Source organism: Brachionichthys hirsutus, chromosome 10 (assembly GCF_040956055.1).
Source record: "Brachionichthys hirsutus isolate HB-005 chromosome 10, CSIRO-AGI_Bhir_v1, whole genome shotgun sequence".
Taxonomy (NCBI): Eukaryota; Metazoa; Chordata; class Actinopteri; order Lophiiformes; family Brachionichthyidae; genus Brachionichthys; species Brachionichthys hirsutus.
The window spans coordinates 13497978-13512776 of record NC_090906.1 but is presented as its reverse complement, the minus strand read 5'-3'; the positions used below and the strand labels follow the sequence as shown (position 1 = coordinate 13512776).

Genomic DNA, 14799 nt, shown 5'->3' with positions numbered 1-14799 from the left:
GCGTGGATTACAAACAGTTTAAAGTCCTCGATCCTAAAAGCAGCAGCCGCAGGTCACCGAGGACCGAAGTCCAGCAGGTCACTGATTAACTAGTTAACCAGTGACCCATCACCATGGCGACATGCTTCACTGTTGAAGCTCAATCGATCGATCTTTATTTCACATTGATTTGTACACAATAAATAGTGAAACGTGACGCCGCCAGACGGGTCGGAACCGGCGGGTCGGAACCGGCGGCTTCTCTTCCAACACAACAGGCAAACTTCTAAAATGAGTTTGTCTTTCAGATCCCGAGGAGATCAAAGAGTTGCAGCGACGTCTCTGCTGCTGCGACCGAACCCAACGGAACCCAACGGAACCCAACAGAACCCAACCCAACGGGTTTGTCTCCAACTCGGCGCCGACATCGAACTCAAACGGAGTCGCGCTGACGAAGTCCGAAACAAGACAATCCGGACGAAGATTTAAGGCTAAACAACACGAACACGGATCAACAATACAGAGGAGGAAGAGGAGGAGGAAGAGGAGGAAGAGGAAGAACGTGCTTCTCTACGACGGATGGAAAACAAACGTCCACCAGGAAGCTCTACTGAATCGATGGATGTTTGAGGAGAGGGCCCGCCTCCTCCTCGCAAACCGCAACGTTTCATCCGACGCAGAGACCGACAGATGCGTCTCCGTCGGGGACCCGATCCACGCCGGAGACGTGTCTCTTCGGGGACCCGATCCACGCCGGAGACGGTCGGTGAAGTCCTTCTTTGCTGTCTCTGGTCTGAACGGAGGACAGATGGACGTCTCCTCCTAACGTCTCCTCTGAGGACGCCTGGATCCAGTCCCAGTCCTGCAGGAGAGCTGATCCTCATCACACCAGGGTGATCTCACCTCCTCCCTCCTCTTCACTTGCCCCCGAGGATGCTGCTTAGGAGGGGGAGGAGCCGCCCGCACCTGGAACCAATCACCAATCACCAATCAATCATTATTCCCTTTAGCTGCGTTTCTGGACACGGCGGCTACTCACAGGTCGAATGTTTCCAGGTCCGGCTTCTGGGTACCTCGGAGGCTGACCGGGACCGGGACCTGGATCTGGACCTGGACACATCATCATCATCATCGTCATCATCGTCACCATCATCTGCGACCAATCGGTGCTTCTTACTCTGACTCTTGTGCGGCGGCGGCCGGTGATGTCCGTTGTGATAGGTCGATGGTCGGCCAATGGGAGAGCAGGTGCTGCTGCAGGGGCTGGACTGGGGAGAGGACGTCTGGAGGGGCCCCGCCTGCTGGGCCAGTGGGGAGGGGGGCGCCTGGAACACGACCGGTAAAGACGTCCAGGTGAGCCGTGGCCCGAGGACGGGGGGTCCGGAGCCCGAGTGTCCCGGTACCTCGGTCAGGTCCTCCACCAGCACGGCGGGGAACACGCCCACCAGCCCGTTGAGCTCGCCCTCCCAGAAGCCGTCGTCCTCGCGGGTCTCTCTGCTCAGGATCCGGAGGACGGCGCCTTCTGGGAAGGACAGCTCGTCCTCCGTCTGTCCCGCGTAGTCGTACAGGGCCTTGGCGAAGGACACTGAAAGACAGGGAGACGGGTTGAGGAGCCTGGCGCTGGGGCGGGCGGGTCCAGTGGGGGCGTCCCTCACCGCCGGCAGCCGGGGGGGGGGGGCTCCGTCTCGGGGTCGGTGGAGTTGCTGGAGGAGTGCGAGCGGGCGTCCAGCGCCGCCAGCGCCGCCAGCATGCTCAGGAGACCGCTGGAGGACGGCAGCTGCAGGTACTTCTCGGGGACGTAGCCCACCTGTCCGCTCCGGTTCCTCGCCTGCAGACACAGGCGGTGTTTGTGACGAAGACGAGCGGCGGCGAGACGAAGAGCAGAGGCGAGACGTTACCTTGAGCCAGTCCTCCATGTCGCCGTCGTCGATGACCTCCAACGTCTCCTGCTCCTCGATGGTCAGCTCGTCTGGCCGAGACGCCTGCAGGCGGGGAACCGGGCGGGACACAGGTGAGGGCGGGGCCGAGCCCAACCCCTCCCACAAACACGAGCGGCGCCGTGCCGACCCCCCCCCCCCCCCCACAGGTACCGTACCTGGTAGGAGTACAGCACCTTACAGGTGAGGGGGTAACTCTTCAAAGTGCTGGAGGGGCTGGAGCTGCTGTCCTCCATCTCCTCCCCGTCCCCGTCCTCGTCCTCCTGCTCCAGGTCCGCCGTCCCCTGGACACAGTCGGCCAATCACGTGAGACGGCCGGTCACACGCGTCTCCATAGCAACGGTAACTCGGGTCGTCCGTACTGAGAGCGAAGGATCGTGGGTACTCAGGCTGTTCCAGCGTTCGTTCTCCAGTTCCTCCATCACCTGGTTGGTGGCGCTCTTCAGCCACGTGTCCACCGAAACGCCGGCCCGTCTCAGCAGGTCCAAACGGGCCTCGGCCTTCACCTGCAGCGTCTGAAGCAGAGCAGAACTCTGACCCGACCCGCTTCCTTTGGGTCTAGAACCAATCCGTTCCTCTGTTAACCAGCAGGCGGCGCCGCCTTCGGCCCTACCTCCGCTCGCCGGAGACTCCGTCTGGTCGCCTCCATCTTGGTCTCCAGGTCGCCGTGGTTCTGGTCCGATGATTCCTGCGTCCCATAATCCTCCAGGAGCTGAAAACCGGCAGGAGGAACGATCGTCTGTACTCTGAGCCTTCACGGCGTTGGGTTTGACCCCACTTTGACCTTCTGGTCTCTCCGTGAAGATCAAACGTCATCACAAACAGTCTGATCCACCACAGAAGAAGTGACCCGAAGCTCGGAATGCTAGCTCTGAATGCTAGCTCCAAATGCTAGCTCTAAATACTAGCTCTGAATGCTAGCTCCAAATGCTAGCTCTGAATGCTAGCTCTAAATGCTAGCTCTAAATACTAGCCCTGAATGCTAGCTCTAAATACTAGCTCTGAATGCTAGCTCTGAATGCTAGCTCTAAATGCTAGCTCTAAATGCTAGCTCTAAATACTAGCTCTGAATGCTAGCTCTAAATGCTAGCTCTAAATACTAGCTCTGAATGCTAGCTCTGAATGCTAGCTCTGAATGCTACCACCAGACTTCACGCTAACGGATAGTTTGTACAATCTGAATGTATTCAACACTGTGTTAGCATTAGCTCCAGACTGAGCTAGCTGCTCATCATCATCATCATCCTCGTCTTCCTCACCCGCTGGCTGTGGACGATGCTCTTGTATTCTCGCGCCACGCGGCTCGCCCATTTCCTGGCCTCTTTGTCCAGACTGTGTTGGTCCGCCGTCCCGCCGGCCGCCTGGAGCTGCATCACCTGAGACACCCGGAGACGAAGACGTGAGACACCCGGAGACAAAGACGTGAGACACCCGGAGACAAAGACGTGAGACACCCGGAGACAAAGACGTGAGACACCCGGAGACGAAGACGTGAGACACCCGGAGACAAAGACGTGAGACACCCGGAGACAAAGGAAATCAGGGACTACACGTTCTCTGCTTGTTTTGAGGAAGCTCTGAACACCGCCACCTGCTGGTGCGGAGGGTTCCAGCGGGTCGGCCGGAGTCTCGGCGATTCGTTCAGGGACAAATCGGAACCTCACACCTCATTTGATGTCTTCACATGACAGCAGGATGTCGGGACACAAAGCCTCCTTTTCAGAGCCGGTCCGGTCCACCTCCTGCCCCGCCCTCCCAGTTCAGCCCCCCCCTCACCGGATCCCTGGGGGGGGGGGGGGGTTCTCCACCACTGGTGTTTTCTTTAGGAACAGGCTGCTGCTTGTTTGCCAGCCAATGAAAACAGGGCCAGTGATTCCAGTTTGAACAAACTGTCCAGTGTTGTCCAGGGGACCGGAGTACCGGAGAGAAGGGGGACCAGCAGAGTCCAGTTCAGGGGACCGGAGTACCGGAGAGAAGGGGGACCAGCGGAGTCCAGTTCAGACTGGGACGGGTCTGATAAACAGCCATCAACAAACTGATGACGGCGCTTCACGCCAGAGCGGATCACAAAATATCTGACTGGTATTTACGCCCAGGAACAGGACAGGCGGGACCAAACCCGGTCTGCTGGGACCAAACCCAATTCGAGCGTCGACTGAAGCGCTGGTTTAGAACCCGGAACCTGGCCCAGTTTGAGACTGGATTATTCACCGTGTCCGAGTCGGCGGGCTGGAACAGGAAGTCTGCAGCTCCCTGGAACAGGAAGTTGTTCTGGACGAAGAGCTGCTGGTGAAACTCCCGCAGGACCTGCAGAGACGAGACGAGAGCGTCCATGAGTCAGCGGCGCCACGCCCCTTCACCGTGTGGGTGGAGCTCCCTCACGCCCACGCCCGGTGCCACTCACCCCCTGCGAGCTGCTCAGCAGCTGGCTGAAGGTGTCGTGGACGCCACGGTAACCGTCCAGCTCCGCCCGACACAGCGACGCCAGGTAACCTCTCAGCTGCTCGTAGACCCGGCCGTCCAACACCTGCACACAGGTACGGCGTCAGCTTTACGTCACGCCACCGACCCGGCGTCCGTGCCGGAACTCGCCTCGATGGCGTCCGTGAGGTCGGCGGCGTAGTAGCGCCGCTGGTGAGCGTTAGCGGCCGCTAGCGTCAGCAGGTAGTCGTTCCTGGCGTGCGCCGCCCTCGAGTTGCATTCGCTCCGCTTGGCTTTGAGCTGGAACGGGAACGCTCGCCGTCACCGACGAGACGGAGACGGAGACGCCGCCGCGGCGAACGCGTGTCCTACCTTCACCGTCGCCCTCTGGAGGCTGGAGCGGGACTGGAACCGGCTCAGCTTGGACCTGGACAACGAATCGGCGGGGTCAGTTTCGACTCGATCGATAATCAACGATCAACGAGGCGCTTGGGCCGCGCCCGTCCGTCCCGGGTCCCGTACTTGGCGTCCAGCTCGGCCTTTTCCCGGACGGCCTGGGCCAGCGCCTCGGCCTCCCGGTACTTCTTCCTGCTCTTCGTCAGGTCCTTCATCGACCGCTGCAGCTCCGCCTGGACCGCGCTCAGCTGATCGATGCACTGAGGACGACCCGACGGGACAAGCAGGGATCAGTACAGGGGACGCGGGTCCATGTGTCCACCAGGATCCCGACCCGGGCTTCACCTTCCTCAGCTGCTGCTCCTTCTGCAGCCGGGCCGCCTTGGCTGGATCGGAGACCTGGACCTTGTAGTCATCACAGGTTCTGATCCTGGACTGGGTGACCTGGACCGTCCCGTCCAGGTAGGACCTCCAGACGGAAAACATGTTCCTGGAGGAAATACGCAACACAGGAAGTTCTCAAAGGAACCGTGAGCTGGCCCGTCCTGGCCCGATGGGGACGGGGGGCCCGGTGTCCAGCTGGATCACCTGGGAGGGTCTGGAGAAAGACCTCTTACCTGTGGTCCTGTTCTTCCATCAGACCGTCAAGCCACTCCCTCTTCAGATACTGATTGGCCAGCTTCTGGAGGGCCTGGAAAACAAAGAGGAGATGACCTACGACCCCAAAATATCCACAAACATAAATGTCCTCTACTGAGACACGCCAGATCGGAACACATGGGCGTCCCGTCTCCTCTGTGGTTTCCTGTCCTCTCTTCTGATTGGACGCATTCTGGCCCAGCACGTCGCCGTGGCGATGCCGAATCAACAGGCTGCCCTCGGTCCTGAATCTAAACCCGGAGGACAAAGACGGAACCTCAGGATTCTGCTGAAGCCGTTGGTCCCACCGGTCCCGGTTCTGAACTCAGCTGCGGCGCCGCCACAAACGGGCCTATTGATCGGAACCGAGGAGCTGAATGGACACAGAGGAGGACACTTTACCCCCCCGGCTGATCTGAATAGCAATCAGCTGGCGGCTGCAGGTGGAAGACAAACCGGAACGTCCCGCCAGCCAACACGGACGCCTGGCGTCCTGGAAACAGAGACCGCCTCAGCGTTTAATCTCTGCGACCAATCAGAACCAGGACGGCCAGCATCTTTAGCGTGCTAGCACGGCGCTAGCACAAGACATAAACGTTAGCATCCTGCTGGCATCGCCTTTTAAAGAGGCCAGAGCCGGAGCTGTCTGAACTCCAGCTGGTCCCCGAACCGTCCACTGAGACAGACGCTGGCGATGGACGGACCGTCTGGACACGGCGAGCTACAGACAGGTCGGTTCCGTCTGCTTCTAGAGGTTCACTCGCCTCGCCCTGGATCTCCAGGAGACCACAAAGACCACCGGTAACCGCCGGTAACCGCCGGTAACCACCAGCCTATCTGACCACAGGTGATCGGCGTTACCTGAGCGTAGTCTCTCTCCACTGCTGCCTTCTTCTGGCTGAAGGTCCTGAAGAGAAGAACCGGACAGAGGAGCCAACGGTGACGAGACATTCCAGGGAAAAACAAACACGTCAAGGTCACGACACCCGAACCGGAATATTCTCATTGATCAGTGGATCTGGGGTCCCTGATGGGTCAGAGGTCAGAGCAAGTTCATCAGGATGGGTAGTTCTGCTCAATCCAGCCCAGTCCAGGACCAGAAAGGCACCGTAGAAGCAGCCAAAGCCAATCGGGCCGGGACTTCCTGTCCAAACAGGATATGACATCATGCAGCTGGTTTGTTCACTGCTGCACTGAAGGAGAATCAGGAGGAGAGGCAACCGAACAAGTTGGGACGCGAAGTTATCTGGATTCCTAACCCCCCCCAGGCACGCACACACACACACACACACACACACGCACACGCACACGCACACGCACACGCACACGCACACGCACACGCACACACACACACCGTCTACAGTTTGCTGAATGATTTCCCGTCAGAGCTAGCGTTAGCGAGCCTCCCACAGCGCCGCCGAACATCTGGACAATCTCTGTGAACTTCAGCTCCAGATGTTTGGAGGTTCTGGAGCCAATCAGACGTCAGCTAGACCCCCATTTACGATGTTTAACAAGTCCGCGCACACACACACACACACACACACACACACACGTTGCTGCACAACCAGAGACAATGAGCTATGCTAGCTAGCTTCATATAGCTAAAGCTACATGCTGCATGCTAGTTTGCGTCCCACGAACAACATTACAGTACGTGTTAAAATGTTTTATTGTGTAAATAATTTATAATTATTAAACACTCTTATTGATTGCTCCTGTGAGATTAAAGTTTAATCCTAATGAGTGCAGCTCAAAATAAACACTTGTTTGTTTTATACCTCTTAAACATATTCTGAAACACTTTAATGTATTTGTATCCGATCACTCGATTCCTTACGCCGGCGCTGACGGGAGGACACGCCCCCCCGGCCTGTGGCCAGACGCCGGCTCTAACGGGAGGACACGCCCCCCCTGCCTGTGGCCAGACGCCGGCTCTAACGGGAGGACACGCCCCCCCTGCCTGTGGCCAGACGCCGGCTCTAACGGGAGGACACGCCCCCCCTGCCTGTGGCCAGACGCCGGCTCTAACGGGAGGACACGCCCCCCCGCCCGTGGCCAGACGCCACCGCCGATGGGAGGACACGCCCCCCCGCCCGTGGACAGACGCCGGCTCTAACGGGAGGACACGCCCCCCCGCCCGTGGCCAGACGCCGGCTCTAACGGGAGGACACGCCCCCCCCCGCCCGTGGCCAGACGCCGGCTCTAACGGGAGGACACGCCCCCCCGCCCGTGGACAGACGCCACCGCCGATGGGAGGACACGCCCCCCCGCCCGTGGCCAGACGCCACCGCCGATGGGGAGGACACGCCCCCCCCGCCCGTGGACAGACGCCGGCTCTAACGGGAGGACACGCCCCCCCGCCCGTGGCGCTCACCTCAGGTCCTCCAGCAGCTCGCACTCCGTCTGGTGTTTGACCTGGAGTCTGCTCAGCTGCTCCGCGTGATTCTGTCTCAGCTCCTGGGACATCCGGACCTGGAGGACGGACCAGAACGAGGACGATTAGAACCAGAACCAGAACCGGCCCGGCTGACCTCAGAGCAGTGGAAACCACCTGCTGCATAAATTATGGAGAACCGTGATCGGGTCTCCTCGCCGGCCAGTGAGACGGGGTCGTTGACCCGTCTTTTATTTAGCTGATGTCCCAGCTGTGTCTTCTTTCCGTCCAGGTACTGGGAGCAAAAACTGTCCCCCAACTGAGACACCTTCGGTGAATTCAAAACGTATTGTCAGTAACATAGAAGGGACAGCGTCCCTCATGTCTGTCTCAAACAGATGCTGCAGGACAGCGTCCCTCATGTCTGTCTCAAACAGATGCTGCAGGACAGCGTCCCTCATTTCTGTCTCAAACAGCTGCTGCAGGACAGCGTCCCTCATTCCTGTCTCAGACATATGCTGCAGGACAGCGTCCCTCATTCCTGTCTCAAACAGGTCCTGCAGGACAGCGTCCCTCATTTCTGTCTCAGACAAATGCTGCAGGACAGTGTCCCTCTTGTCTGTCTCAAACAGATGCTGCAGGACAGCGTCCCTCTTGTCTGTCTCAAACAGATGCTGCAGGACAGCGTCCCTCATTTCTGTCTCAAACAGATGCTGCAGGACAGCGTCTCTCATTTCTGTCTCAAACAGATGCTGCAGGACAGCGTCCCTCATTTCTGTCTCAAACAGATGCTGCAGGACAGCGTCCCTCATTTCTGTCTCAAACAGATGCTGCAGGACAGCGTCCCTCATTTCTGTCTCAAACAGATGCTGCAGGACAGTGTCCCTCATTTCTGTCTCAAACAGATGCTGCAGGACAGCGTCCCTCATTTCTGTCTCAAACAGATGCTGCAGGACAGCGTCCCTCATGTCTGTCTCAAACAGATGCTGCAGGACAGCGTCCCTCAGGTCTGTCTCAAACAGATGCTGCAGGACAGCGTCCCTCATTTCTGTCTCAAACAGGTGCTGCAGGACAGCGTCCCTCATTCCTGTCTCAGACATATGCTGCAGGACAGCGTCCCTCATTCCTGTCTCAAACAGGTCCTGCAGGACAGCGTCCCTCATTTCTGTCTTAGACAAATGCTGCAGGACAGTGTCCCTCTTGTCTGTCTCAAACAGATGCTGCAGGACAGCGTCCCTCTTGTCTGTCTCAAACAGATGCTGCAGGACAGCGTCCCTCATTTCTGTGTCAAACAGATGCTGCAGGACAGCGTCCCTCATTTCTGTCTCAAACAGATGCTGCAGGACAGCGTCTCTCATTTCTGTCTCAAACAGATGCTGCAGGACAGCGTCCCTCATTTCTGTCTCAAACAGATGCTGCAGGACAGCGTCCCTCATTTCTGTCTCAAACAGATGCTGCAGGACAGCGTCCCCCTTTTCTGTCTCACACAGATGCTGCAGGACAGCGTCCCTCATTTCTGTCTCACACAGATGCTGCAGGACAGCGTCCCTCATTTCTGTCTCAAACAGATGCTGCAGGACAGCGTCCCTCATTTCTGTCTCAAACAGATGCTGCAGGACAGCGTCCCTCATTTCCGTACTTGATTCCAGACCGGATGTTGAACCGTTTCTGGGCTGATCGGGACTCGAACCCGCGACTTCATGTTTGTTAAAGAAAGGTGGACACTAAAAGACGGCAAATCCCGTTCTGTTACCGAAAGCACTCAGAGTGACGTTTAACGGATCGTAAGAGCAGTTTGTCTTTACCGGGACCGCTTCTCCGGTCCTAACGGGACCACCGCGTCTTTACCGGGACCGCTTCTCCGGTCCTAACGGGACCACCGCGTCTTTACCGGGACCGTGGCTCCGTTACAGATTACTCTCCACCGCACGAGACTTTTTCCAAAGTTTTCCTTTTCGCCGTTTTAAAAACATTCCCGGAGGTAAAATAAAGTTCTGAAGTTCATCTAAAAGATGTTAACGGACCGAATCCAGCCGCGGAGCAACAAAGCGGGATGCGAACCATTACCGTAAGTCGCGTTAGCTTCAGCGGCTACATCGGGGGAACTCACCTTCCTCGGCGGCGGCTGCATCCTGATTTCTGGACATAAAAACGAAGTAAAACTCTTATATGTATCGAAAAATGTTCGTTCGACGGTTTATCTGAAATAAAAGGCGAATAAAAGGCTTCAGACCGCCATAGCGAGCCCAGTCAATAGTTCGAGTCCCGTTGAAAACACTCTGCCCCGAGGCAACAGAAAAGACACGCAACAAGCTAGCGGCGATGATTCCGACGCTTCCTGCAAGCTTTCGAAATAAAAGCATCGTAATAGTACCACATCCGAACATTTGCAGAATAAGAGCAGCAACTAAAATGCAGCGAAACTTTATTATGAAAACTTCTTAAAACAACAAAGCAGCTGAATTCCATCATAAAGCAAGAGTAGAATATCAAAAATAAGATACATAAAAGTCAGGAAAATTAAAAAAGATAAAAGTAAGAAAATCAGTCATTAAGAAAATAAATTCTTAATAAATACACGGAAGAATATGAATTTGCAAAAACTCCCAGTATTCGCATCCACCATCAGTAAATAACAATACTGTACACGATGGCAATACTGTACTAGTCAGTGGAAGTAATATATATATATAAGTAATGTAATATAATACATTATATAATTCATTAATTTATAATATAAATAAATATTGTATCAGGATTATTTCTGAGAAATATATTGTTAATCATATTGTTTCTTACATTTCAATTTCATATATGTATTAATTTGTGTTAATTCTCTTAATTTTACAGACAAGAATTAAAAAGATTTCGACCCTCGGGATGGACAGGAGCAGCGAGCCCTCTAGTGGCCTAGTCATGTTACTACAAATCAATGCATCGTGCATGAGGACTTAATCAGTCTATCCACCTCTAGTCCATGACGTGTCCACCGTGGGGTCAAGGTCAAATCTATTTTAGATAGTGATCTTGTCTCAAACAGCTCTGAAAGCTAAACTAAATTCATAGCGGGCGCAGCTGCATGTTACCATGGTAACTGGTGAGGTGCTGCCAGACATGTTTCAGTGCCCGATTACAGAACTACGCAGGACAGACTGGACGGGTCGGTACCGACCCAAAACCACACCTTGAGCGTAGGAACACGGGGAACGTGATTCCGTCCCAAGGCGTCCCCTTTAAGGGGGTCCCGGTGCTCCTAAAGGGTCCCAACGGATCCCGGGACAGGAAACAGACCGCCGGCTTTGATCCGTTGGGCTCAGGATTTCATGTTTGATTGCTGGACTGATCTCAGCTGGACTCTGATGAACACCAGGTACCGCGTCTGACTCATCAGCCCGTCAGCGAGGAGGAGGAGGAGTGACGAAGGCCTGCTTCCACTTAGAGCGCTGCGAACGCTTCCTGTCTGATTCGGTGAACGCTGCAGACGCGAAGGAGGACGACGTCTGTCTGACTTAACGCGTCCCCGGAGACACGCTGGAAAAATAAACCCGTCTCTTCCCATCCTTCCTTCCGCAGATTTCCTGGAACCAGGCGGGAAGTCGAAGCAGAACATTCCAGCGTTCCTCCAGAGTCCAGACGTTCCTATTTTAAACTTCAAAACGTTATTCACCAGCGTGAGAACGCGGTTCTCTGCAGACGGCACGGAGGAACCTTTAAAGACATCAAAGGGTTTATTGTTCTTGCTATCACAGTTCTGGATTCTGAAGGGAAGCATCCACCGGGTTCCACCGAGGAACCAGGAACCAGGAAGGGTTCCCGGTGCAGCGACGCCATCGGTTCTGTAACCGCAGCAGAACGTCCTAAAGGTCTCCCCTGGACAGAATGACATCATCGATTATCAACTGTAATCAAAGGATCCCGATCGATGACATCATCAGTTTTACGGAAGTGACAGGAAGTGACAGGAAGCCGTTTATTTATAAAACACCTTAAAGGTTCCTTCTTCATTGTGTGAGTTTTAATACGCGTTATAGTAGAAGCTAACTCGAACGCGCCATCCAGAGGACGGTTAAAGTGCTGCGGCACAGGGACACCTTCGTCTTCGCGGCTAGCTTGACGGTTAGCACGGGGCTACATGTTAAGGACCCAGTGTGCGACCGGTTCCACGTCGAGGCTATTATGGGATGTGACGACCAGCCGCCGGTCGGCCGGGGAACGCTTCAAACGCTTTCGTTTCCCGGAGCGGCGACGTCGGAGCAGCAGCACCAGCGCCGTGACAACGAGCAACGCCGCTAGCACAGCCGCTATCACGTAGTTCTGGACCGTCCCCCCGTGGCACATCGCCCGGGTCACCCGCTCGATGCTGAGCGGCTCGGACGCCTCGCCGTGGACGCAGGTGACGGTCTCGAGGTCGGGAACGACCACGGCGGCGTGCTGGACCATGTCCAGGACGCCCAGGTTGCTGCAGCAGCTCAGCGGGTTGGAGCCCACGTAGAGGGTCCTCAGCGAGGGCTCCAGAGCCAGCGTCACCAGGTTGTTGTTCCGCAGGTCCAGGGACTCGATGGAGGACTCTCGGCTCCACGCCGGCAGCGAGGTCAGCCGGTTGGTGGAGAGGTCGACGTGCTTGAGGCTCCTCAGCGACGACAGGTCGGCGCTCACGCGCGAGATGTTGTTCTCCCTCAGGAGGAGGCGAACCAGAGAACGCCCCAGACCAGACAGGGAGTGGGCGTCCATGTCCAGGCCTGGGTTCAGGGACAGGTCCAGGGCCTCCAGCGGGCTGTCAGCGAAGGCGTCCGCGGGCAAAGTCCTCAGTCGGTTCTCAGAGAGGTCCAGGATCCGAAGGGTCGGCACGGACCTGAAGGAGACACAGTCCTCCTGCTGATGGACGGAGACACAAACGTCCAGGTGATTGTGCCGGAGGTTCAGGTGTCTGATACTTGGACGTCCCTGAAATATCTGATGGTCCAGGACGGAGAGGTCATTTCCTTGAAGGAAGAGCTCCTCCAAAGACGGCAGCGTGTCCTCCCCAAACGCCAGACTCTCCAGCGAATTATAGCTCAGATCGATGGTCTTCAGTCTCTGCAGGAGACGCCGATCCCCGACTGAGAATGACTGGAGACAGTTGCTGCTCAGGTTCAGGGCCTCCAGCGCCCCCACGCAGTGGAGGAAGTCCTCCGGTAGGCTCCTGAGCCGGTTGTAGCTCCCGTCCAGGTGTCTCAGGTGACGCAAAGCCACCGTCCTCTCGCGGCTTCCTGTCACGTTGACCGTCTGGAGTTGGTTTCGAGACACGTCCAGGTATTCCAGGACATTGTTTCGTGGGAGAAGAGGAAAGTCGGACATTTTGTTCTCGCTCAGATCCAAGCGGGCGAGTTGAAACGGCTGGGCGGAACCGGCGCTGCGGAACATCTCCACGCTGTTCTGGCTGAGGTCCAGAACCTTGAGGTTGGACAGGTTGAAGTCCGTGATGCAGGCGATGGAGTTCCTGGACAGGTTGAGTTCGGTCAGACAGTCCAGCGAGTCGAAGGCTCCGTCCTCGATGTCCAGGATGACGTTATTGTGGAGGTCGATCCTCGCCAGGGACGCCGCGCCGCTGAACGTGTCCCGGGCGATCTTTGTGATGCTGTTGCTGCCGAGCGAAAGTGTTTCCAGCGATGGCGAATCGGACAGGAAGTGGTCGGACATGCCCGTGTAGAGCCCGTTGCCCGACAGGTCGAGAGACCGCACAGCTGTCAGGGGCCCCACGTGGACGTCGGCGAGCGCGAAGACGTTGAGGTGGTTCCGGGACAGGTCGAGGACCTGCAAGTCTCTCATGTTTCTGAAGAGTCCCGGCTGGATGAAGCGGATCTGGTTGCCGTGGAGGTTCAGGTGATGGAAGCTGGTTCGGAACGCCAGCGTTTCCTGGGTGAGATTCTGCAGCTGGTTGTGAGAGAGGTCCAACATCTGGACAGCGAGGGGAAGGTCTGGCGGGGAGCTTCTGAGCCTCCGATCGCTGCAGAACACGTCCATCTGGACCTACGGACGAAGAACAAAGGCGTGACGATGGCGTCCTCGGACAACGATCTCGACTTGTCTGATCATTAATGCGGAAACTATTCAGTGGGATCAGAACCAGAACCAGATGTTGGACGTCCCCCCTTGAAGCAGAGACGCGTCGGGTCAGACTGCTGCACACGCAGGTATTACTCAGCGTAGCTTCTAATTGAAGGCATACACGCAGCGCCCCCCCCCCCCCCCTCCCAGACGGGGTGCGTTCAGCTTCTTGTGGGGGCTCGCATTCCTCTCTGCTCGCATGCAGAGACGTTTATTCTAGAACAACAGGAGAGTTCAAACACTTTGAGCGTCCACCTCCAGGCTGACGGGGGACGCTTCTACTCGGGGGGGACGCTTCTACTCGGGGGGACGCTTCTACTCGGGGGACGCTTCTACTCGGGGGACGCTTCTACTCGGGGGGACGCTTCTACTCGGGGGACGCTTCTACTCGGGGGGGACGCTTCTACTCGGGGGGACGCTTCTACTCGGGGGGACGCTTCTACTCGGGGGACGCTTCTACTCGGGGGGGGGGGCGCTTCTACTCGGCGGGACGCTTCTACTCGGGGGGACGTTTCTACTCGGGGGGGGGGGGGGGGGGGGGGGGGGACGCTTCTACTCGGGGGACGCTTCTACTGGAGCTTCAGGCTTTTAGCTGAAGCTCCAGAAATGTTTGGTGACCTCGGACTAATGTGGTGCGACTAAAGATGACTCCGCCCACCGACCTCTGACCCCAGACAGACCCAAGACGTTCTGCTGTACGTTTGGTTGTGTCATATTGAAAGCAGCTAACGCTAATAAACCATCTCCCTGTAGATAAACGATCAGCTGGTGGACGTTCTGCCCCGTCTCTGTTGCTATTGGCAACCAGAGGACATAAACTCCAGGCAGAAACCCGAGGAATGCGCCTCCTGCTCCTCCGGCTCCACTTACCACTTGACACGGAGGGAGGTGCCGGGGGGCACGGGCGGATGCCGCCACGCTGCAGCTGACCATCAGAGGCAGGAGGAGATGGACTGAGGCCAT

The 14799-nt window shown here is 56.7% G+C and overlaps 2 protein-coding genes across 2 annotated transcripts; both read right to left on the bottom strand.

The window, feature by feature from the left end:
• Positions 1-646: 646 nt before the first annotated feature.
• Positions 647-9880, bottom strand: LOC137900352 (F-BAR and double SH3 domains protein 2-like). The gene is made up of 20 exons (XM_068744420.1): positions 9860-9880; positions 7750-7847; positions 6234-6279; positions 5351-5424; positions 5079-5223; positions 4860-4993; positions 4710-4764; positions 4509-4637; positions 4321-4443; positions 4128-4223; positions 3176-3292; positions 2530-2628; positions 2279-2431; positions 2075-2200; positions 1878-1961; positions 1635-1807; positions 1157-1593; positions 1019-1089; positions 883-945; positions 647-841 (listed from the first exon to the last, which is right to left on the bottom strand). Exons 1-20 carry the CDS (start codon positions 9878-9880, stop codon positions 647-649), a joined length of 2439 nt encoding a protein of 812 aa, XP_068600521.1.
• Positions 9881-11877: 1997 nt separating this feature from the next.
• lrrc32 (leucine rich repeat containing 32) lies at positions 11878-14799 on the bottom strand. The gene is made up of 2 exons (XM_068744419.1): positions 14707-14799; positions 11878-13758 (listed from the first exon to the last, which is right to left on the bottom strand). The coding sequence occupies exons 1-2, from the start codon at positions 14797-14799 to the stop codon at positions 11878-11880; spliced, it is 1974 nt and encodes a 657-aa protein (XP_068600520.1).